The 25902-nt window shown below is 37.0% G+C and overlaps 4 protein-coding genes across 4 annotated transcripts; all 4 read left to right on the top strand.

Moving 5' to 3' along the window:
* The first annotated feature begins 13555 nt into the window (after window positions 1-13555).
* Window positions 13556-14650, top strand: LOC106653092 (uncharacterized protein C9orf85 homolog). The gene is made up of 2 exons (XM_014372345.2): window positions 13556-14178; window positions 14262-14650. The coding sequence occupies exons 1-2, from the start codon at window positions 13746-13748 to the stop codon at window positions 14561-14563; spliced, it is 735 nt and encodes a 244-aa protein (XP_014227831.1). The 5' UTR covers window positions 13556-13745; the 3' UTR covers window positions 14564-14650.
* Window positions 14651-14730: 80 nt separating this feature from the next.
* On the top strand, window positions 14731-15765 carry LOC106653094 (outer dense fiber protein 3-like). Its single transcript, XM_014372346.1, has 4 exons — window positions 14731-14850; window positions 14932-15144; window positions 15215-15416; window positions 15494-15765. The coding sequence occupies exons 1-4, from the start codon at window positions 14796-14798 to the stop codon at window positions 15750-15752; spliced, it is 729 nt and encodes a 242-aa protein (XP_014227832.1). The 5' UTR covers window positions 14731-14795; the 3' UTR covers window positions 15753-15765.
* A 235-nt stretch (window positions 15766-16000) lies between these two features.
* Window positions 16001-17118, top strand: LOC106653125 (extensin-like). Its single transcript, XM_014372381.2, has 4 exons — window positions 16001-16208; window positions 16282-16479; window positions 16549-16699; window positions 16780-17118. The coding sequence occupies exons 1-4, from the start codon at window positions 16109-16111 to the stop codon at window positions 17036-17038; spliced, it is 708 nt and encodes a 235-aa protein (XP_014227867.1). The 5' UTR covers window positions 16001-16108; the 3' UTR covers window positions 17039-17118.
* A 1535-nt stretch (window positions 17119-18653) lies between these two features.
* LOC106653035 (ras GTPase-activating-like protein IQGAP1) lies at window positions 18654-25852 on the top strand. Its single transcript, XM_014372260.2, has 22 exons — window positions 18654-18902; window positions 19037-19133; window positions 19300-19534; window positions 19627-19929; window positions 20019-20153; window positions 20235-20319; window positions 20388-20642; window positions 20715-20878; window positions 20953-21087; window positions 21160-21316; window positions 21400-21645; window positions 21710-21858; window positions 21939-22082; window positions 22152-22415; window positions 22501-22665; window positions 22730-22843; window positions 22919-23271; window positions 23345-23566; window positions 23637-24027; window positions 24102-24658; window positions 24742-25023; window positions 25176-25852. Exons 1-22 carry the CDS (start codon window positions 18851-18853, stop codon window positions 25534-25536), a joined length of 4866 nt encoding a protein of 1621 aa, XP_014227746.1. The 5' UTR covers window positions 18654-18850; the 3' UTR covers window positions 25537-25852.
* Window positions 25853-25902: the final 50 nt, after the last annotated feature.

The raw sequence follows: 25902 nt of genomic DNA, 5'->3' as shown, positions 1-25902 counted from the left end.
AGAGTCTCAAGCTGCCCTTTTAACCGCATCGAAGTACACTTCTTGCAATTTTTTTTTTGCTCTCTTCGATAGTACAAGGGCCTCCGGAAATGCCTTTTTTTTAAATACTTGCTCCTTAGGGACTGATTTTTTTCCTTGTTTGTTCTCGCTTTATGTCATCTCGACAATGACGATGGCATTGGAAGAATTCGACGATACCTCGTATTTCGGTTCATTTTTATTACTATTAGGTATATGTAGAATACTTTGATATAATAAGACATTAAGTTCACCAAAGAAAAAAAATACTCATTAATCGTAAAGTGCGTTGCCTTGAAAATGTCCAAGCGACCTCTACGCATACTGGCTAATAATGACGTAGCGCAGCTGGTTCATAGAATGCAGAGGGGAAAAAATTGGAACAAATTACCCTCCAACCCTCGCTCATCCCTTGAATCAAAGTGCATCGATGCCCAGCGTGCATAGCGCAACATGGCTCGAGCCTTACGTGTACAGCGTATAGTACACCGCTCTACGAATGAAACTCGATCGCAACGAGAGAGAAAACAGAATAAAAAAGTTACAGAGTTACTCCTGTACCCAGCATCAGCAGCGCCACGTATTACCCCTATCAAAGAAGCAAAATTTCTCCATAGGTTTCTCACCTTGTAACAGTTACACACATACACGCACACGCGCGCACGGTTAAAAAAGAGCCTCACCCCATCGCAGCCTCGGTGAGTTATAGAAAAAAAATCCAGCGTGCAGCGTGCGTGTATACTTTGCTGTACCCCATCGCCGATGACGATTTGAAAAAAAAAACGAAGGGGGCCGGCTAGAAGAGCGGTTAGCTGCAAAAAAAGGGTGAGGTGCTTGTTTTGGAGAGGAGAGAGAGAGAGAGAGAGAAAAAACTAGGACCCATGCAAGGATTATTTCGATCGCTTTTGTCACGCGCGATTACGATTTAGAAAAAGAAAGAGACAGAGAGAAAGAATTTTCGAATCGACCCAGTGGCTGCTGATGCTGCTGCTCCACTCGCCCTTTTTTTCATCTCTCTCTATGTGCTGTGCTTGCCAAAATTTTTTCTTCTCTGCGCTCGTGGCTCATAATATCCGATAAAATTTTCGAGCCACATATAGTTCGTAAAATTTGTCAATGAAAAATAATCGGTTGTGAATTATATTTGTGACTTTTATACTTGGAGTGCGCAGACTAACTCGACAAGGTTTTTATTTTGAGGTAAAAAAGCTGCGAATGGGCAATTTCTACGTACAGTACGGGAGTCGTTAATCTAATTATCTCCCTTCACCAAATCAAGCTATATATACCAGTTCCACGTACACACGATTTCGCTCTCTTTTCTCTTCTGCATGTCTCGGCTCGTCTTCCATCTATATATGCGCACACGCTGCATACTACTCGCGGTCGATGTGTATATATGCCCCAAATGAAAATTAATTAAAGCCATCAGTCAAGTATTATATATGCGGTATCACACCCCATTTCCTGTCTTGTACATTTTTAACGTGCACCTTCGTGTGTGTGAGCGAACACACTCATCTCTCCTCGATTTGACCCCACGTACATCACCGTCTATTTCTCTCTTTGTCGTAAAGCTCTTGTGCAAAACGTTATATCGGCGTGCTATTCTTATAAAATCGAGCTCTGCAGGGCGAGAGAATATAAGTTTATAAAACCTTGCGCTCGCTTCGAGATGAACGCGAGAAAGACAGTGCGAGAATGATTCATTTATTAATCAATTAAAAAGCGCCGTAATTTTCACATCTACTGCTATATCAGGTTTTCGAGTACGATCTTTTTGCGAGAATTCAATTTTGAAAGTTACACACCCTGCACTAATCAAATTGTGTAATCGCGTATTTAAAACGAACGATGAATTCATCGATTATATTCGCGATGTATTAATAAACATACAATCGAAAATGAAGCTCTCGCAGACAATTTGTTAGTATTTTTTTATTTATAAATTATTTATTAAGTTCAAAGCCACGCCAATGAAAGTGTCGAGCATTAAAAATTAACGAAAATTAAACACGTCTCTCGGTGTATGAAATCAAGACCGAAAAAATATAATCAAGCATTTGACACTTTTGCATATGTGGAAAGAAAAAAAAAAGAATCAATATTTTACACACTCGCTCGTCCTCGCGTTGACAAAGCCATGCTCACTCGAAACTGTCAGACATATCAAATCGTTTATATATAATAAGCGCCGAGACTGGAGAGAGAGAGAGAGAGAGAAAGAGAGAGAGGAAAAAAATTGCAGACGTATGGGCCATGCATATATTCCAAGGTACAAGGGCTGCGAAAGCACCACCGCATACGTTTGCTCTAAATGGACGTTTGAAATGATTAGCGTTAGATTGACAAGGTGTGTTGGCTGTTCACGCAGGTGAAATGGATCTTTGCATACGTATACATATGCATGGTGAAGATGAAGGACACCGCACAGAGAGCGACGGCAGAAGCTATTATCCCGCCGCGTATACGTAACAGAGGAAACACATCGTGTGGCGCTCGACCGATTCACTTATTCATACGTATGTAAAGGCCCGTCGCTCAGCAGCAGCATAGTGTATGGGGGTTGGCTCTACGTTGCGTATATAGTTACCAGAGAGGGTACAGTATACATCAAAAATGACTTTTGCGTTTCATCGTTTGATGATGATTATGCAATGATGCACATTCTGTGCTTATATGCGCTCACATATAATAATAATGAGTGCGTCATTTGAGATCGCCAATAACGAATATTCATCAAGTCTCAACGAGTATTTTTTCCTCGCCAGGCAACCGACTGGAAACGTTTGCTGTGTGTATGAGAAAATCGTAATTGAAAATTAATCATTGTACTTTTATGCTCCGGGAATAACTGCGGAAACCGACGAATACAATATAAAAAGCCCAATTTTTGTGCAGCTCCGGTATATTTAAAGTCACACGCGCATCATCGTCGCAATATAACAACCACGTGCGGGTGGATTCGCGCGAGTTACAACCAAAAAAGCCGCTTGCGCGCCACATGCACATCCAGTGCAGCGCATTTTCTCAAGCTCGAGAGAGTCAATGGCCTCTGCATACTGGCCCATGCGGCTTCCACATAAGGGGTGTCGTTGCCGCGCGCACACATGCGCGCATGCCGATACATGCACGACTCGCTAAACGGAGCGTTTATCATCTTCTCGCTCGTGTGTCTTGTTGTAACAATTGAGGTATGTACATGTATGAAGGCTCTAGAGGTACGTTGGAGGGAAGTGTATATATGTGTGTATGTGTGTATGTGTGTGTATTTGGCACCACCTCCTCTTGGCTGGCGAACGACGACAGCAGTAGCGGTTTACAGGCAGCAGCCTGGCGCATCGGCGCGTGCGCCCTTGCCTCGCGCACACGCGACCGATACCCTTTTGTCCCTTTTACTCCCACCCCTGCCGGCGGCTTATCCTCCTCTTCGCGCTCGCCCTCTTCCCTCCTCCTCGTAGGTGCAATGATACACGCGCACCCTCGAGCGCGCCGAGCTGAGCGAGCGAACGATGACCGGTATCGGCGAGACTCGAGCCATTGTCACTCGCTCGCCTGCTCTCGACCGAACAGGTCGAGCTCTCTCCTCTTGTTCTCACTCTCTCTACGTATTCGAGTATTACAGATACAGTCTATTGTTCTTCGAGCTCTAGGACTTTGAATCCTCGCGTCAGCTGTGCAGTCCAGAGGCCCAATAATACACGCACACGCGTCCTGCAGGAGTCGAGGACCCCATTCAGGAGTAACAACAACGAGGAGCCAAAGTTCGACGACCCGCAACAACGTCGATGACACGAGGTACGAAATTTTTTTCACTGTTTTTTTCGCACTTTTGTTGTTTTGCTTTCGCCGCACGCGCGTAAGTAACATGCGTGTAATAATAACGCGGGTGTTCTGTGCGCGTATATAATTATTACGCGACTCGCGATCGTTGCGGTCAAAACGTTCGTGTGCCGCGATGCGCCCTTTATTTTTCGGTTCCTTGACCTTTCGTACACAAATATGCGTACATTCTTTTGTACTCGTTTTTCATTTTTATATTCCGTCTCGTGTACACAAATGCATCGCAAGAATTATTATTACAACTTGGATTTTTTACTCGATAATCTGGGCATTCGCTATGTTCCACACAGACTCTTTATTTTACCCACTTTTCACGGATTTTTTTCTCCCTCTCTCTCTCTCTCTCTCTCTCTCTCTCTCTCTCTCTTTTCTCTTTCGACAATTGCTCCAATGATCTTTTTTTACAGTACGATGCTCTGTTCTGTTCTCTCTCCTCCTCTCTCTTGTACTCGCTCGCGCTCCGTAGCGGTAACAACGAATCATTTTTTACAACTTCCTAATATAATTTCTTCCTCTTCGAGACTCTCATTCTTTTGCTCAGACTCTCGCTCTGCCCTGTATATATATTCTTAACAGTGCGCTGCTGCTTCTGCTGCTGCTACTCTCGTGCCGATATTACATTTCAAATGTTTTTCGCGGAATCGACGCGGAGAGCTCGAGCTCGACGCAGCTCGACCGATGTGCCTCGGAGCCCGCGGCAACACAATTTCTAATTGTAGCAATGTTGCTGCACAGCCTTCCTACAGCGATTTTGTATTATTAAATTTATATATACCTTTTTTTTATATTTTATTTTTTGCTCTCGGTCGACTTCAATTATTGTTATACTCGTTGCGGGCAAAGCGGGAGCGAGAGAAAGAAAGAGAGAGAGATCTACGTGTATCCATTTTCACGCGTGAATACGTATTGCCTCTCTTTTTATTTTAGCGTAACGATTTATCGTAGGCACAAAAATTAACAGTATTGCAGATGTATTTTACGGTACGCATCGTCCGCGCAGTTTTTTCATTGTATGGAAAAACTCGAGCCAAGAATGAAAAGTTGTATTGTAGCTATGTGTGTATGCGCGAACAGAGAAACGGCTGAATACATCTCTATTGTCCGCGGTGCACAAAAAAAAAACACACGCGTACACATACATATGGATACGCGGGAAATTTCAATCGAGACGTTATCTGCGCCCATAGTACACTACTCCTGTGTAGGAACTATAAGGGAAAGCTCGCGTGCCGCGTGTCCGGTTATGTGTGCTGCTGCTACTGCTGACTGTGGCACGCGCTTTGGCTTCTTTCGCGTATAGGTATATCCGCGCGCGCGACTATAATAGTACGCACACCTACGTGTTGCGCTTTTCATTCAAACGGCACATGCTTCGTGCGTACGGTATATTTTGCATAATGTGTTGTGAAATATGCTATCCGGAGACTATTCTATTTTTTCTTTTTTTTTCATCTATTTCATTATCAAATTGAGTTTTCGATGAGAATGTCTAAACAAGGATTTTCATCGATAGAATTCACTTGATTTTACTGACAACAAAATAATGCTAATTATTATATCATGATGTTTCTCATTAGATGGGTACAATTCTGAATTCATCCACTTCACAAGAACAACACTCGTCGAGATGAAGGCATGCCATCTCACGTGGAACGATGATCCGTTCCATTTCTCTTCATGCTTTTGATTGTTGCTCAGAAAGCCTTTTTTATTCGATATTGGCTTTCGGGCAATAATCATGATCACAGGAGAGTAAAAGTGCACCGAGTGTAATGAATAAGAACAATTTTTATATAATAAATATTAATAATACTTATCGAAAAATTTACGCAAAAAGTATCGTAAGCTTATAGTAAATTGTTCATTCATTGTGAGTACTGACTAAGATTTTTTTTAACCTTGAGATATTATTAAAAATTAGCGATGCATTGCAAAATTTTTCATTCTATTAATACATATGAAATTCAAGTGGCCGATCGAGTATGATACTGAAATCCTTTTGTTTCCTACTTTTTTTTTATCAAAAACACCTGCTTTAATGAAGGTTAAAAAAAAAGCTGGATGACAAGAAAAAAAAACAAAAGAAAAAAGGAGCCGTCGTGTAATTTCATTTCAACATTGTCAGCGCAATGATCCCACGATCGTGAAACAAATAATAAATAAGACGATTTTCAGCAGGTTTATTGGAAAAATGGTAAGGAGAGAGAGAATAAGAAAAAAAATACAACGACTGCGTTCCGTAACATTGGCTTTCGATCATCTCATTACAAAGCACTTTTCTTCAAAGCCAGTGTTGATCGAAAAAAGACGTATTACTTGAGTATACCCTCAGCTCTGCGCTGTTTCTCAAACTTCTACTGTCTCAGAGAGTAGAGAAAATCGTTTTATTACACAATGTTTTCGTTCTTTGAACTTTTTTGTGTTGTTATACGATCTACGTTGTCATTTGTTATTATCGTATTTTAATTTGGCTTGTAAAAACAATTTAAAAAATAATGAATGCGATTATACATTAATATTACGTTAGTATCTAAATTCCTCGTTTTTAGCACATGTACTCAAAGATTTAAACTTCAATAAAATTTTTACCTACTCACAATGAAACGAATTATTCTTACGACCTTTTACTCTTTACACAAATCATAAATTTAATTTATGAATTTATATTTCATTAGAAGACTCATTAGCTTCGATTAATTTTACAACTTCAAGTATAGTAGAAACTGTAATGAACCATATGAAGTAATCACATTTTTTCATTAATAAAGTATTAAATCGAAATGTGTCTGTACATTTTTTACCTTCTTATTGGTCTTTGATTTTGTAAAAACTGTATACGGCCTGTACTGCTGATTAGGATACGGACTTTGATTTTGTATAAAAATTACATTGTACTTCTATTAGCAATAGTCAGTAACAATGAGAACCTTGAATTTTAATTAAAAATAAATCTTCCAAAATAATCAAGTGCCTAAAATTGTCTGCGAATTTTGGCATTTTGAAATTTGAACAAATAGTTGTTAATATCCCTCTTTAAAAAATACACTTTACAGAAAACATACGATAGTATTCTTTTTATTCAATATTCTTATTTCGAATGGAGTTTAATATTTCAAAGTAATCTTTTTTTCTTCATTTGGACTTGTCGTTGAAGTTTTTTGTGCAATCAAAGTGGTCTTACAAAGTGAAAAGTGTTTGAGCTGAATATTATGTCGATTGAGAATTTTAAAATTAAATTATATTATACACTTCATCTCTTTCTTTTTACTAATATTCAGTGGTAAAACATAAGTGCAGTACAATTTTTTACTTTTGAATGCATGAGTAATTTTGGCTATTGTAGCGAAGTAGCGTGCCGACTAATTCTAGAACGTAATAAAAATGGTTATGGAAAACTGGAGAGGACGACCACGGATTTTTTCTACTCAGAAATCAACTTTTCTTCACAAATTTTTCTATACCAGTTGTATTGGAAAAAAAGCTCTGGTTTATATATTATAAAGAACGAGTGATCACGGCATTGGAGTTAATATTTTTACATAGTATAGTCGGTATCAACTTTTCATAGGCCTCTCTCCTATTATAATCAAATAAAATTTGTCCCAAATCCTGGCAAAAATGTTCACTGTAATAATGACCATGTTACTGAAAAATAGCATTTGAAAATTTTTTCAAATGTATTAATATTAATTGGCTTGTTTTTGGCAATTTTTCTGTTTCAATTAAAAATATTAAACGCAAGTTAAATGATTTGAAAATTACAATTTAATTGTCTGAAAAAATTAAGACTAATTTTCAAGCACTTTAAATACCATAATATCACTTTTAGCTTCCACCGTTAGATGGCGAGTACCTTTATTTGTGAGTTTGCAAATGACAAAGTCTAAATGATCGTATTAGTCCAAATAATTGTATAAGTCGTACGATAATTTGATCTCGTCTTTTTTAGAATACAGTGCAGGATCTTGCAGTGTCTTTGACGTAATAAATGATGTTAAGAGAAAAAAAATTATGTACACCGGAAGCATTAAAGTGGTCCCACACTGCAGGTAGGTGTAATCTTGGTGCGTGAGATCCATGTATCGGTTGGACGCGTTTTTCTTACCCACGCGCTGCAGCAGCACAGCAATCGAAAAGTTGCAGAAAGATCCGCGGCGATGGGCTGTTAAAAAATTCAGCTGCCCGTAACTCGCAGACCCGAGGCCTATACATAGAGCTGCGAAAATAAGGCTTAATTGTCCCTTAGAAAACGTATACCAACGGAGTGGACGTAAATGGACAGTTTTTATTCGCTAATCGTATGCACCTATACAATGAGTATCATAGCATCGAATATTGATGCAGCTACATTGTCTTATGGTGAAAAAGTTAGACAGACTTTTCTGCCGGTTCGCTGCCATTCAACAGAGATTCTCAATATTGAACGACGAGACGAAAAATTCCATAAATAACTGGATAACGTGGTTCGCGCCGACTGCATGATATCCATATCATTCCATCATAAATTAGGAATATCCATTTATGCTGCGACGTACATTTTTCAAGCCGCGAAACGGTCAATATAGTAAAAACAGGGGAGAGAAGAAGAGGGCTAAAGGGTAAACAAAGATGGACAGTTAATAATTGACTAAACAAAGTGCGAGACGCGTCGTGCGAGAAGATGGGATGAGCCTCGTCTCTCTCTCTCTCTCTCTTTCTCACTCCAACTGCTGCTCCGTGTAAGGGTTGACAGATTGACATTCGGTTGTGCGCGCGCTATCCATTTGAATATTTCATTGGCCATCGAGAGCGCGGCGCGAAGCTATATACACACACAAGCAAATGCAAGGACTGCTTCTGCCGCTTTTCAACCCCTTTTTCGAGGGATATGTCTGTCAACTGCGCATGCGACTGATTCGTATGGCCAAGTGGAAAAGAAGAGATGCGCGCGGTGCCTCATGTATCGATGGTCTATCTTTAGATTACGGGAAATGTCGTGCACCCGTGCCATCCCGTGTTATATAGGGGGTAGGGCGAGTACCCGATTTTTCTCGACTCCAGTAAAAAATGTCGAGTATCGAGTCGCATAAGCAAAATTGTTAATACTACTAAAAAGCAATAAAGTAAATGATTGAAGCTTGGCCGGTTAAGCCTAGGGCATATCTTTTAGCGTGAATTCGAAGCTAAGTAGAAAGCACGAGAGAAAAAGAGAGAAAGAGAAATTTGTATAATAAATAAACTACGCGCAGTGTGTCAATCCAGATGCAACGTGGTTTGCATTTCTAAGTGTTCGAGTGTTTATTTGGGTGTTTAACACCACCACAAACTTTGTCCTGTAATTACTTGATAATCGATTCACGACCTTTAATCGGCAGCCGAAGCGAATCATCTCCCAGAAAGAATCCCGTGTACAAGTTAACCCGTTTGAAAAAATGGTGTTATCCAGAAATCCAAAAATCGTTTCAAAAAATTCTGAAAAAATCAGGCGTTTTCTTTGATCAATTTTCAACACTTTTTATTCTACAACTTTTTCTCGTACAGCTGATGGTTATCGAGTTAAAAATTGTCGAAATGATTCTATGACATACGGGTCTTCGGGAGTCAAATTTATGATCCCCATTTTGAATTTCGTAATTATAACTATTTTACAATAAAGTATACATGCCATTGACCAAATTTATATGCGTGAGACGCCCCAGCGAACCTTCTTTCCGTGTTGAAATTTGAGTTAAACGAGATTTTTTTCTCGAAATTTCATGTTTTTTTTTATAAAATTGTTTATAACTTTTTATTAGATCGAATTGAATTGTATTATGAACTTGAACTACATATAGCAAAGTGAAATTAATTTATGGAAAATGATAAAAAATGAATACTAAATTCTAGAAAATTGTACACACAAGTAGCTACAGTTCATCTTATGGCTAGCTTTTGGTTGCGACCATGGCCAATTGGCTATCGAACAAAATGAAACCACCTGGGGTACCATCGATTAATGCTTGCTCTTGGATTTCTACGACAGGTAGATTAGATATGCGTATAGCTTGCGTTGAGGACCAATACCCTCATTATTATTATACTTAACTGTTTCTAAGTATCTAACTGGACAAAATACTTTCAAATAGGGTTTTGAAAAGGGTTATCATGTGTGTTCTTAAAAAAAACATTTTTTTTCACTTTTACAGCTTAGTACTGTAATTGAAAAATGAAAAATAATTAAGCCCCCTGTTAGCCCTTAATGACTGTTGAAAACTCAAGATTCACGTAGAACAGAATGGTTTAGGCACAATTTTTATTACAGCTGTAGAAAAACATAACTATAAGTATCTATATATGTTTACAATTGTCAATCTTTCTTCTTGCAATCGTGGCATGCGTATTATGGACTGTCATTTGGTGCCTAAACAAATTCCACTTTTGTCCAAATACCTTCTCGCATTTGTCGCATGCAAAATCATTGAGACCTTCATGTACTGTCTTTTGGTGTCTGAGCAATTGCTGTTTCTGTCCAAATTTCTTTTCGCAGTTGTAGCACGAGTAATCTTTTCGACCTTCGTGCACTGTCTTTTGGTGTAAGAGCAAATTCGATTTAAATCCAAATTTTCTTTCGCACTTGTTACATGCATAACTTTTGTGACCTTCATGGATCGTCCTTTGATGTATCAACAAATATGGTTTACTTTCAAATTTCTTTTCACAATTTTCGCACGCGTGATCTTTACGGCCTTCGTGTACTGTCCTTTGGTGTGAAAGCAAAATACATTTCTGTCCAAATTTTTTTTCACATCTCTCGCATGCGTAATCTTTCCGATGCTCGTGGACTGTCCTCTGATGCAAAATGAAAGTCGATTTTTGTGTAAATTTCTTATCGCAATCATCGCATACGTAATCTTTGCGACCTTCGTGCACTATTTTTTGGTGATTTATCAAATTACTTTGAGTCCCGTATTTCTTCTCACACATTTCACATGCAAAATCTTTACGACCATCGTGAACTGTTTTTTGGTGCATTAGCAAATGGCTTATCCGTCCAAATTTTTTCTCACACTTGTCACATACGAAATCTTTACGACCTTCATGTACTGTCTTTTTATGTAAAAGCAAATATGATTTACCTCCAAATTTTTTTTCACACTTGTCACATGCATAATCTTTGCGATTTTCGTGGATTGTCTTTAAATGGGTGAGCAAATTCCATTTTAGTCCAAATTTTTTCTGACATTTGTCACAAGCGTAATCTTTTCGACCTTTATGGACTGTTTTTTTATGGACGAGCAAATGCGATTTGTTTCCAAATGTTTTCTCACAATGGTTGCATGCAAAATCTTTGCGACCTTCGTGGACTATCTGCAGGTGGGCGAGCAAATGCGGTTTTTGTGTAAATTTCTTTTCACACTTATCACATACGAAATCTTTACGACCTTCATGTACTGTCTTTTGATGGCGGAGCAAAATATAATTTTGTCTGAATTTCTTCTCGCACTTGTTACATGCAAAATCTCTGCGACCTTCATGGACTGACTTTTGTTGATGGATCAAACTCTCTTTCTTTCCAAATATTTTTTTGCACGTGTGACGTGAATAATCTTCACGAATTTCATGAGGTATCTTTTGGTGTAAGAGCAAATTCGAATTTTTCCTCAAGTTCTTCCAGCACTTTTCACATGCATAATCTTTATAACCATCATGTACTGTCATTATGTGCAAAAGCAAACTCCGTTTATTTCCGAATCTTTTTGCACACTTTTCACATAAGTAATCTTTGAAAACTTCATGAAATATTCTTTTGTGCTTGAGTAAAGTTGATTTATTTTCAAACTTCCTCTCGCACTTGTTGCATACAAAATCTTCACGGCTTTTGGGAACCAATATTTGGCGTCTAATCAAATGACTTCGAAACTCAAATTTTTTTTCGCATTTGTCGCTTGCAAAATCTTTTTTTTCATTGTGAATTGTATCTCGGTGGGCTATCAAGCTCGATTTTAGTGTAAATGCATCTTGACAAATGTCACAAACATATTTTTTATCGTCCGAAACAACAATTTCTCGTTCCTTCAAATTATTTTCCGAGACAACTTCCTCGAACTTCTCACTTTGATCCATTTTGATGCCTAAATTAAATGATTGATCAGTTTATTAAGTGTCTTCGATATTATGGTTTGTTCCATCGGTAAAGACAACATTCAAACTAATTAATTTCAACTATAAACATTATCACTGTGTCGAGTGACGATGTCAAAATCGTTTATGATTATAATGTTTATAATTTAGGTACCGATTTATCTGTTTATACATTATTCTTACAACATTTGAAATAATTCGAAATTCTAATTTGCTGACAATTTCTTCGAGGAATTTTTAGGTCGTCTAAAACTAAATACTTTTAAATAAACGCCCGACAGACAACGTCGAGTTTACAAAAAAAAACATGTATTAATAGATTCTCACACAAATATATATAATAAAAAAATTTGACGTTTATTTCAATACTTCCGAGCCCCACGTTATAGCGTACTTGGCGTGCTCCGTAAACCGCCACTGCATGTAAGATTTCACTCGACTATAATGGCTCGTTTTTTTCGTAAATATTGCTACAGAAAAACTAGAGCAAATCACGCCGAATGAGAATTCTAAACATTGTAAGCCTCCATACATGTGTTTATAAATTAACAATAATGGTAATGTTGCGCAGATGGATTTCCGAAGTGCCTTTCATTGATAATAATTGTTACAATTGTTATGAATAAAAAAAATACAATATGCATATTATTTCTGAATTTATAATGTAATTTCAATCACACTACCTCAACTTACTAACGGATTTAACTTATTGTAGAATTTTTAACTCAGTCTTTCGTTGATACTTTTAAGCTTCCTTTAAGTTTAAGCAGTGAAAACCAAGACTGCTAATGCGAGGCTAATGGCTCGCTAGTTCATTTTTCACGGATTCGTTACCACACCCAGCAATACATATAAAAGTTTCACATAAAAAAATGAATTGCTCCAATATTATTTTTGATTGCTGATAATCGTTGATCAGACGTATGAATTAATTTTTATATAAAAAGTGAGCGTAGTATTTAAAAAATAATTTCATAGATATAGCTTACAAAAAGTAAGTTGTGTAGCGTATACTTTACGTATACGATTGAGACAAGCAGAGCTTGAAAAGTTTCCCTGTGCGATTATGTGAATTTCTTCTCAATCTTTCTTTAATAGTCCAATTTAACTGATCGAGAGATAACGTAATTATTCAAAAGCACGCAAAGCTCATTATTATGCTTTTATTCATATCGGAATAATAAATGGACGTCCGTTACGAGATAACTGGAAAATCCATATCACTCAAGAGCGAGCGAGCACTCGTATACTATAAGGCACGATCGTCGTTGTATTTTTAGAATTCGCAGCCACTGCACAAACTCCACGTCGTAATGAATTATTCTCAATATCTGTAATGTATATAGCTGCATAGCTGCGCGCTTTTCGACCCGAAATTTAATCAATTTTCCGATATTATCCGCGCGGCAAGAGCCTGCGACATTTATATTTAAATTATCTACGTTTTCCCGCACCGGTCCAGAAGCCGCAACGACGAGAATAGTTGAGAATAATTGATGCGCGCACGTGAAGAGCCGATCGTGGAACTTTTCCAAAAAAATTTAAAATTCGTATCGCGCGCGCGTTCACTTCGAGGCGCCGCACGCACGTGTGCGACCGGACAGACGTCTCACGTCGTCGGTTATAACCTTTAACGCCGTGTGTAATTTTTCGAACACGTTGTGCACAGTGAGTTGAGCAGAACAACGAACTGTTGCACTCGAGTGTTGTACCGGGTGTGTCTGTGAATTTTTTAGCGATAGTTGCATCTACCGACTGCAACGTCGGCCCTTTTTTTAGTAATAATGAGTTCACAAAAAGGCAACGTCAAGAGGACCAGACCTCCAAAGCATCAGAATACATTTGCATTCAAAAATTCCATGCACGACACCTCACACATCACAAAAAAGATCAATAGTTTGCAAATAGCAAATGTCTGTCAAAGATGCAAGTCGATTATTGAATGGAAAATCAAGTACAAGAAGTACAAGCCATTGAAGCAGCCTGGAAAGTGTAATAAGTGTGATCAGAAGACTGTCAAGCATGCGTATCACACAATGTGTGGGCCTTGTGCCAGAGAGCGAGATGCGTGCCCCAAGTGCGAACAGAAAGCATCGTTGGTGCCTGCTCAACCGAGCAAAGAAGAACAGCAACAACTGGATGCTGAGATGACTGCCATGCTCAGATCTCTGCCAGAGCGCAAGAGAAGAACGTTTATGAGATACATGAATGGAAAGCGTAAGTTATTACTTTATTTTTAATTTTAATAGAATTTAAGTTTTAATGACTAACTTTTGATACAATGAAATATCTTATTACAGAACATGACAAAAAGAAGAAGAAGAAAGAAAATAGCAAGCACAATGCCAAAGTTGGTAAAAGCCTTCTCGAATATGAACAAGGTGAAGAGGAATCAAAAGAAAAGGAAGATAATAATGATGATGATGATGATTCAGATGATAGCCATGTTCCAGAACCAAAACATGTGACTCGTACAAAGCAAGAGTTATTAGAGAAATTGAATTCCTTAGCGAATAATGAAGATGACGACGAAGGTGATGCAGATGAAGACAATTTTGACAGTGATTCATCCGATTATGACTCTGAATCTGATGAAGAGTGATAATTTTTACCCACATATTTTTCTATTCTGTACATATATTTTGTTATGTTGAAATATATATCTATACCAGATGGTATAATATACGTATGAAAGTTGTTGCGATTGATTGTCATTTTTTCTTTCTAAATTGACACCACTTGTTAGAATGAATTTGTATCAATAGGTTAATTACATTGAACTTTTAGTTTTCAAAAAATTTTTGGTGTGTCAAATTGTAAGATAGTATTTCATCATGGAATCGTTTAATCAAAAATCCAAATCTAAAGGCCTCGGATGCATGCCAAGAGGTAAAAAGTTTAAAGCCCTGTAGCTTGTTATTGATCTCCAAGAACTACCAATTAAAAGCATTACTTCAATATTTTTGCTAGGACCTGGTCCTCAATATAGATTGAAAAATCTTATTGGATTCGATGACCATGATCCATCTAAACATCGGGAACCAGCCTATACTATGAAATTTCGGCATAAACAAAAAATACACTTGGTAGTTCCCGGGCCCTATTCCGTGGACCAAAAGTTTACTCAACATGGTCCATACAAGCCACCAGCTTATACCATGGCATTCAAACACGATCGAAAGCGTAAGCTAAAAATATCGTATAGACTGGTAAACTGTAAAGCCATGAAAAATAACAAATTGATTTGATGTAGAGCACGATTTGAAACCTGGTCCTGGAGCACATGCACCAGAAAAAAATCCTTACGTAAATCACATAAAAAAAGCTCCAGCGTACACTATAGCAGCCAGGCATGATTTACTCAGATTCAAAGTAGGCCCAGGTCCTACTTATATGCTTCCGACGTGTATTGGGCCTGGCATACCAGACATAAAAGCAGAAGGAGCTTACTCAATGTTGGTTATCAAATTTCTATCGTTAAAAAAATTACATTCACCCCATCTAACTGATCTAATTGATTTGCGTTTCAAAGGGCTTTCAAACCGAAGAGCAAAATTCGTCACATCGGCCCGGGTCCGGCTGCCTATCAGTACCAATTGAAAACCTACAAAAAGAACTGTCCCGCTTATTCGATGAAATTCCGTCACAAAACCTTTGACACGATACATTCGCCCGGACCTCAGTACTATTATCCCATCGAATTGATCAAAAAGAAAGAGCCGAAATTCTCATTTGGAATGAAGCACAGCGAATGTATGACGGTGCCGATGACACCGGCCGATGACATTTAAAAATAAAATTTTGCATTTTATCAATTGTATCGTTATCCTGACAAATAAATTTAAAATGTCTTCCCAAACATCTTTGTGTACTTTTTTATTTATTCACGATTAACATGAAAAATAAAAATCATTGCTCGAATCGCTATATAATCTCGTTGCTAGGTGTAGCGACCGTCGATTGGCGCGATGAAGCTCGGCTGCGCGCAAGCTCGCGTAGATCGTCCTTTATTCTCGCCATTCAATCGCAACCCTTTCGGCCGCTCACATCAAAATTTTTCCGTAACCCCAAAAAACTTCTCGTGAAGCGTATTGGGCGACATCATAAGTAATTAAAATTTCAAAAAAGTATCCAAAAAAAGAGCAAAATGCCCAGCAAAAAGGCCGACAAGTGCGACAATGGCGATCGTAATCTACACAAGATCAACAAGAACAAGGACAGTTGTGCCAAGTCGTGCGGCGTTCAAGGTAAGCTACTTTTTTTTCTCGCTGGGAGTTGCCGATCTTGATTTACGAAATCATCACCGGTCTGATTCTTCAGCGCCTGGGCCGAAGTACAACCTGAGAGCCGTGGTGGGTTATAAGGACCATTGCCACTCGAAGTGGCGCGAGCCGGCCTACACGATCGGCCAAATAGTCCCGGCCAGAAGGAGTTGCCTGGGGCCCGGACCAGCCAAGTACATGATCAAACCGCCGGGCATTCCCGGCTACACCTTTCCGAAAGCAGTACACAATCCAGGTAATCACAGCGGATAAACCGATTCACGTAAAACCGAGTTTCATTTGATTGTTTTCGCCTAATATACAGCCAAGAGCTGCAGTCCGGGACCGAAGTACGACCTGCCCGGCTTTTGGGCGCCGGCGTTCTCGATCGTGCCGAAGCCCAAGAGCCGCTGCCCGCCACCGACCTCCGGACCTTACGATCCACCGATATATCCACCAGGACCGTCATTCGCGTTGTAAGTTTCGACGCACCTCCACCGAGTTAAATGTCAAGCACAAAACGACGATAATGTAAAATTGATTTTCCGTTGCGCAGCGCCGGCAAGCCCAAGGACAAGCCGTGCCAGTTCAGTCCGCCGATTCGCGATCCCGGCCCGCTCTGCCTCGTCTACCAGTGTCCGCCCAAGTTCAGCATAGGCACGCGGCCCAAGTCGAGGCCCCGCTGCGACGGACCCGGACCGGCCAAGTACTTCCCGCAACGCCTGAAATGCTGCAAGAGGCCGGGCTACACCTTCGGCGTCAAGTTCCACGAGTGCGTGAGACTGCCCAAGGTCGAGTGCGACGACCAGTGCTGAGCCACAGAGATTGAACTTTATATTTGGGCGTGTTGCGAATGTACGTGCCCTTGTCGGCGCAGCAAAAAAAGAGAAAAATGAAAAACTACAGTCAACACACGAAATATAATATTCAGCAATGCACAAAGTGTACGAATTGTTATTTTTACCCTGCCGTCGTGAAACAGTTTACGCGATTACGTATACCGAACGAAGAGCTCGAAATTTCCTCGGAAGCTGTTGTATACTAACGTAATTACTTGGAGCGTCGTGCTTCGAGCTTTTAAAACACCACGTAGCACCCCTATTATATATCGCTCGGATTAACTCCGAATCATCGTAATTAATTCTCGCTTCTCGTGCTTACAAACTTCCGTATTATTTTTAATACAGCTCCGAGATGTGAATTCACGGCATCGAGCGCGCGGAGGTGAATTAATATTCACGAGCTCTCGAGCGTCCGTCAAAAACTTGGCCAGCACCAGTAGAGACAAGCGCGATTCGATATTGTTTTGCGCGTAAGCTTGCGTTCATCAAGAGAGAGAGGGAATAATAATTCGATTAATTGAAAGTACACCAGCGCGAAAGAGCCGCGAGAAACGAAAAACCAATTTTTCGGACACAGCATAGACATTGGGCAGTAGCAGTGGCACGGTCGTCTCGTGCATTTTACACGAGATGTTACATTACTTTTGGACATGTTCCATTCCAAGTGTCATGAAAAATTAATGAAGTCGATGTTGGTAAATATAGAAGGCAGACACAGTCGTTTGAATAATTCTCATCGTTTATTCAATATCTGTAAATTCACTTAGGACAACTTACGAGCGACACTTTTTTATAATATAAACATGCTCTTTATCAAATTTATACATTGACGTCGTTTGACGTACGTGACAGCTTTTTGAGCAATCGTTTTTTTTTTTTTCATTATTATATATGTACACAAAATCTACAGAGACTAGCAGAAGACAATCGTACATCTACGATGAGATTTTTTCACCCTGCTGCTGCGAGTTGTTGTTGTCATTGCGGCTCCGTTCTGCTGCTTCTCTCGCTTCTCGCTCCTCCAGGGCCCGCTGTCTGTAAGCCGGAACCCAAACGTAATAGCTGGTCGCTACTCCCATGCAGCCGGCGGCAAATACTTGAAGTCTCGATGGACCACCGTACCAGAACATTTCCTCGATATTGAAGTGTTTACAAATCGATCGATGATGGAATTTCGCGTCGATTCGAAATGCGGCTTCGCGACTTTTGTCAATGGCCTAACCTAATTTACGCTGCCTGGCCAGCGCCTAGCAGAAACAAGCATTACGTCTTGAGTTCGTCTTTTCACGTATTGAAACGTTTCTGAGACGTCATCGAATAGATTATTGATACGTCTCGAACCGAACGAATCTAATTCACTATGTTTCAAAGTCGATCAAGTCGAAGATATTCTTCAGAATGACCTCCTTGCGACTATCCGAATTCAATTTCAATGTGCTATTTGAACGTAATATTAATTAATTTTAATATTTTCCGCTTTAATTATCACGAAGTTCGTGACGGTAATTACTTACAAATCAAACGTACCTTATGTCCACCACTGAAAGCCCAATCAGGACGGAGTTGTCCGCGTGCCCTGCGTGTGTGTGGTGTATTGTTGCAACGAACTTTTCAAATCGCTCTCGAAACGCGTGGGGGAAAGGTCGTTAAAAAAGCCGGCAAACTCGCAGCATCTTTGTTTTGCTTGAACGCGTCCGTCAATTCGCGTGTGTATGTTTTCATTTAAACGTATTCCGTGTTTAGCGTGACATGTCCCTTTAATTCGCATCGCTGAACGCAAAAATCATGAAAATAACGGAGATTCAACAAGTGGGACCTCACGAGGCTCACGATACAAGTGAGTTTCAGCAAGTTCGCATAGCTTACGTACACTATGATCTCGATGTTGGAAAAATATTCGTGGCATTATTATGATTGCTCGCAAAATTGGATTGATTTTTCATTGAATTTTTATCCGCTTTTCATTGACAGGAATGAGCAATGGCAGAAAAACAGCTCAAGAAATGGATGAAACGAGACAAAATGATTCAGCTTATATGTATTTGTGTAATTTGGAAGCTGCCAAAAAGTAAGTATCCATGTCAATATGAATATTATAATACGTATCTTGAATGAAAAAATCTCAGGGCACACGTAATTGCAGGTGGAGAATTGGTGAACATTAAAAACTAAATTGATAATTTATATGTTTGTGATGTCTGCATAAACAATAACATAAAACTAATATTTTGCAGGTGGATGGAAACATGCTTAAGAGAAAAACTTCCACCTACAACAGAATTGGAAGAAAATTTACGAAATGGCGTTTACTTGGCTAAGCTTGGAAACTTTATGGCACCAGAGATCTTACCATTTCATAAGATATATGATCCTGATCAGCGAAGATATTCAGTAGCTGGTTTACAGTTTCGTCATACAGATAATATTATTAATTTTCTTAAATGTTTGAAATCAATGCAATTACCCTTGGTAAGTGATCAAATTTATCCTATTTAGTATTAATATTTAATTAATTTGTTAATATAATTGTATGCTGAATGACAAATCATGATAATTTTCAGTTGTTTCAACCAGAAACTACGGATATTTACGACAAAAAAAATATGCCTCGATTGGTATACTGTATTCATGCTTTGAGCACCCATTTATTCAAGTTGGGAAAAGCACCTTTAATCCAAGACTTGTATGGAAAAGTGAAATTCACAAATGAACAAATAGATGCCATGGAACGAGAATTAATAAACAAGGGTATTCAAATGCCAGCTTTTCAGAAAATTGGAGGTTTACTAACAAATAGTAATGAAGGTGATACAGCTGCTTTACATCAAGCAGTTTCTGATATTAACAAAGCAATAACATTAAAGGTAATACATCAAGTTATCTTTTTATGAGTTTATTAAAAACTTGAAAAATCTTTAATTGATTTTTATTTGTTTTTTTACTTAAATTACAGAACCAAGAAACATTGCTGAATACATTAGAGAAACCTAATGCTCAAATCCAATTTTTGAAACCTGAATATTCAGAATTGTATTTATGTTCATTATATGATGCAAAAATATCAAAGGAAGAATCTGCTATGAACAGGGTAATTTTTTTTTATTAATTTTATGAATAAAATACATTTACATTAGTAAACTGAATGCTCATTTTTTAATAATTTATGCAGTCTTTGAATGATAGTTATGTACCTGATGAAAATGATAAAATATTGACTCATGCAGAAATACAGGGACATATCACCTTTGTTAATAGTGAGTAATGTGAAATAAATTTTTTGTGCCTACTAAATTTAAACAATAACAAAATTTAATTATTACAGTTCAGTCTGCCTTGCAACATCTAACTGATCAAATGAATCAAACGAATCCAGAGATCATACCAATTTTATCTGATCCTAGCTTGCAATTGAAAAATGTAAATTCAAAAAATTATAAATTCTACAAATCAGAATTAAAATTATTAATAGCATCTAATGAGTGGGAAGAACGTATTACAGAAAGTTGTAATTATTGGCAAACTAAATTACAAAAATCGATCGATAATGCAAATGGAAAAGCTCAAAAAATGTCTTTACGTTAGTACATTCAAGAATTTTAGAAATATTTTAAAACTACATTATACTTCTTTATTTTCTTGTATCTAATAGGTAAAAAAGCGATTGATAATTTAAATTGTAATTTATTGAGTTGCAATGAAAATGATTTTTACAATACATTGATGGATCCAAATTTAGGAATTGATCATCTTGTTGATGATTTTGCTGTTCCGCTTTATTTTGAAGAAATGAAAATTGACCGTATTGAAACTGAGGTTAATAATGATTTTTATAAGTATATTAATTCTATATGAATTTTAATTTATAAGATAATGTTTTGTACTTTCAGGCAAACTTAACTTACGAAGATATTGTGGCTTGTTTAAATGTACTAACAGCTATTGGTAACGTAAATAAAGCAGTGGATATGAATAATCCTAATATGGTATATGATGCTTTAAGACATCCTGACACTCATATACAGGTAAATAATTGATTTTAGTTAATTCTTTACAATTGAACATTATTTTATTTCCTTATAAATTTCATTTCACAGAATTTAGAAGTTGAACACAAAGTCAAGTATACTCAGGCACTTCGGGCCGTTCGTGAAGAAAAGCGTCTAGTTGAAAATGTTTGTCCCTTGCTAACGTATATTGATATTCAAGATTGTATTGATTCGGTAAATGAACAATGCCTCGAAGACACAAAAAGTAATACGATTTTTATAAGAAATTAATTTTACCTTTGTCTAATAATTACAAATTCTAATTTTCATTTTTATTTGTTTTTGAAGTCATAACAAAATTAGAACTATTAACTCAAATTGTTAAAAGAAATCAAAAGGACAAGATGTTTTCTATTTTGGAACAAATTGGAAAAATTATTAATGCATCCTTTGAAAAAAAAAATGTAATGTTGTACATGATTCTTTTGAAAAAAAATCTGGTTCAAAAACACGCTGATGGCTCCGGACTTTGGTTAGAAGATATACAGGAAATGATTGAATCTGCAAAGATGGAACATGACCACGTAGAATCAGGTTTGTGTTTATTCATTATAAATTAAATTCATCATACCTTTTCATCATTAAAAATTGATTACAGTTGCCAGTTTCATGTATGATATAAATGAAGGTTTAAAGCGGAAAGATGTATTGTTAGTAACCGAAAATATAGAGATGTTTTTTAAAAAAATTGACAAAACGAATCAAGTAAAAGCGTACGAAAAATTGCTGGAACTGAAAAAGTATAAGGTAATTTTAAGCCAATGGTCTGTCAATAAATTTTTGTCTGTTAATAAATTGTTACTACTAATTTTTAATTCAACACTTAGGAGGAAAAATATAGTTGTCCAATCATAGAATATATGACACCATTAAATAATATTGTTTATCTGAATCCAATAACCGCAGGCTTCGAGTGGGAAAAGCCAAAAAATATTGGAGAACCCTCTACTATTACGTTAGATGATGTACGAGTGAGTATTAAATGCTGCAAGTTTTAAAAATTTACAATTTGTAGTACAAATTTTCATTATGAATTTAAGGAAGCCGTTATGAATATTCGGATTGCGGATACAAAAGTACATTTCGATCGATCACTCATCAATTTTCAAGCTCACGCAAGAGGTTGCTTAACACGCAGAAAATTATTGAGAAAAATAAAAGCGATTATATCGATTCAAATTTGGTGGCGTAAAGTCTTAAAAACTCGTACTTTTACCAAAACGTTACACGAAGATACTACAAGAGATTATTCATCTGGTATAGGTAGTAAATCATCAGACAGTTTGAGTTATTATAGAAGTCACGTAAGTTTGAAAATGAAATGTTTCTAAAATCCTGTAAATTCCAAATTTTTTTTATAAATAGTTTCGTTAAACTTTGAAATTTTAGGAGGACGATATTATTAAAATCCAAGCACTTTGGCGCGGTCGTTTAGCGCGCAGAAACTTTCATTCTCTGCTGCGAATGGATAATCCGCCGTATTATGTAGTAAGAAGTTTTGCATGCAAATTAGAGTTCAGTTCAAAAGACTACGACAAGGACTTGTTATTAGAGGTAAATATCATCCACGAATAATTCAATTGCCAAAAATAATAATTATTTTATAATTTTTTAATAGCAATTGAAGGCTGACGTTGTACAATCGATTAAACACAATCAAAATCTTGCAAAACAACTAAATGATATGGATTTGAAAATAGGACTTTTGATTCAAAACCGTATTACTCTTCAGGTATAATTAGTGGGAATTTGAACTATTTCATGTACCAATTTTTTTATTGAATTTTTTTTCATTTTTCATTTTTAGGACGTAGTTAGACATGGTAAAGATCTAGAAAACTTGACTCTGACGAAAGGTTTTGAAAAAAAAGATTACCACAGCAATAAATACTCGTTTGAAAATGAAATTTACAGTACTCAAAAAGGTTTGAAATCGTTAACGAAAGAGGGCCGTCAAATGCTTGAAGGCTATCAGCATTTATTTTATGAACTTCAAACGAACCCTAACTATCTGTCAAAATTGTTGATTCTTTTGCCGCAAAATAAATCACATAAATTCATTCACAACGTTATTCTGCAACTTTTTAATTTTGGTTGTAACTCGCGTGAAGAATATCTACTTCTCAAGCTTTTGGGTAATGCTCTGAGAGAGGAGATACGGTAAAAATTTAAATCGCATTCGATTATTAGCAACTAAATATTTTTACTGCAATTTGAATTTTTTCATCAACAGATCGAAGTACACTAAACCCTCAGAGGTTGTAACAGCAAGTCCTTTAGTATTAAAAGTCGCCATCGATTACGCAAGAAAACTCGGCCAGCGCGCTTTACGTGATATTATTGGACCCACTATTCAGAAAATGATTGATAATACAAATTTAATTATTGAATCGAACCCGACTGATATTTTCAAATCTTGGAGAAATACTCTAGAAATGGAGTCCGGAAAATCAGCGTGAGTAATTTATTGATAATTTGAGATTCTTCTAAAGAAACATATTTTAACTATTAAACATCGATCACAGAGACTTGCCATTGAGAGTTACTGAACACGAAGCGTTGAGATTCAAAGTAGTGCGAGAACGATTGAAAAAAGGCATTGAAGTCTTGAGAGAAATAACTGATGAATTACTAACTTGCATAATTGCCTCAAGAGACTCGATACCTTATGGTGTATGTTATATGGCCAAAATACTTAATGAAACTCTTCAGGAAAAGTTTCCTCACGTTGCGCACAAAGAAATTATCAAAATAGTCGGAAACTTGATATACTTTCAGTTCCTTAATCCAGCAATAGTAACACCCGACGCTTTCGATATTATTGCATTACCGATTAACAAGTCGCTCTCAAATGAACAAAGAAGAAATTTAGCCACCGTTGCTAAAATTCTACACTTCGCTGCATCAAAAAAAGGGGTGAGTTTAATATTTATAAAATCTAAAAAAAAGCAAATATTGAAAGAATATTATGATTTGATTTCTTGTTTTAGTTTGCCGAGGAGCATTTGCTACGTATAAATCCATTTATTATTGATTGTCACATAAAATTTAAAAAGTTCTTCATGGACTGTTGCGACATTGAGGATCTTGACGAACATTTCAATATGTCAGAATACAGTGAAGAAACTCTTATACAAAAACCGGTCATCACAATCTCCGTGCAGGAAATGATAGATACTCACACTTTACTTGTCGAGCATCAAGACTTGATAGCACCAGATCCACAAGACCAGATGCATGAATTGCTTGATGACATCGGAGGTGTACCTACCATACCAAAACTATTAGGAAAAAGTCAGCCTAAACTCGATAGTAACTTCTTACACCTGGGAAAAACCGAAATCACACTCGTTCTGAGCAAAAAATATGAAGAACACAGAACGGATGAAACTTCCATGAAGAAAATGTTCATCACAACTAAAGAGTTACTTGTTTCGGTACTTCCATATTTACCTGGCGATACTTTGATTGAAGCTTTAGAAGGTGGACTGACTCCAATACCAAAACGATCAAGGCAACAGAACAGGCTTGATTTGAATACAAAGAGGTAAAGTTTCAAACTATTCTTAAACTATTCAGCCACTTTATAACTAAAAAAGAATGGCCTTGAACGGAAATTATTATTTTCAGCGAAACTTTGGAACAATGTAAACGTCAAATTCGGGCTTCACTCAAAAAATTGGAGTTGTATGGATTGGTATCACGTGATAACGGTTATCAAGCGATTGTTACGGCTGTAGCCAAAGATTTGGCTAACAAAAGTCGTTATCATATTTTAAGAGAAAAAGAATTGAAAACACTTCGCAATACTAAGCAGCGTCTTGACGAAAAAACAAAATACTACGAAGAGCAAGTTCAATTTTATAGCGAATATATCAAAAAATGTTTGGAAAATCTCTCTGCAGGAAAAAAGTAAGGACTCAACTTACTATTTAATAATATTACATTTGTAATAAGAAAATATTTATTCACATTTCAAAACATTATCTCGAAACTATCATACCATGTATTCTTATGAATTGCATATTACACTCGTTACAAATGAATAAACATTTTTTTTAAAGATCACTGCATGATGTCAAAACTGGGAATAAGAGTGGACTCCGACGCCTTAAATCTAAATCAACTTTGAAATTTACCGCAACTAAATTGAAAGAAAAAGGAATAATTGTGAAATTTGATAACTTACCAGATGGTCATATGAAAAATGTTGTATTCGAAATATCCCCTGCTGAACGAAATGGAGTATTCGCAGTTTGCGGAAAATTCATGGGAGTATCCATGGAAAAAGTTGAAGTAGACGTACAAAATTTACTCGAGCTTCAATATGAAGGTTGCCACATAATAACAATGTTTGGGGAAGTCCAAGTAAATGTTAATCTTCTGTTGCATTTGATTAATTGTAAATTTTACGGTAAAAAGTAAAATTTTACAAATTAAGATAGTAATTAAAACTTATAACGCGTCTTCGACTAGCATCGACAGCATAAAAATCTTTCATAATTCTCTTCAGTCAAAAATGAAAGGTATGATTTTTAGAAATACCGTCTTGAGTATTTTATGATTTTGTACATTTATTTATTATATTTCAACAAATTTAGATCATAAGAAATATTATAATGAGCTCAGTGTTAATCACTTTCTGTAAATGTTAACAATTAAAAGTATGACAAAAATATTAAGTCAGTATTAAATATTGTGAAATGGAAAAATGCTTATAAAAGGAAAGATTAATTATTTGCAAATCATTAATTTATTCTTTCGAATGACGTTTGTTAAAAATTATTCAAT

This window comes from Trichogramma pretiosum, unplaced genomic scaffold, assembly GCF_000599845.2.
Source record: "Trichogramma pretiosum strain Unisexual culture from Peru unplaced genomic scaffold, Tpre_2.0 scaffold8, whole genome shotgun sequence".
NCBI lineage: Eukaryota > Metazoa > Arthropoda > Insecta > Hymenoptera > Trichogrammatidae > Trichogramma > Trichogramma pretiosum.
The sequence above is the reverse complement of the archived record's forward strand: the minus strand, read 5'-3'. Positions and strand labels throughout refer to the sequence as shown.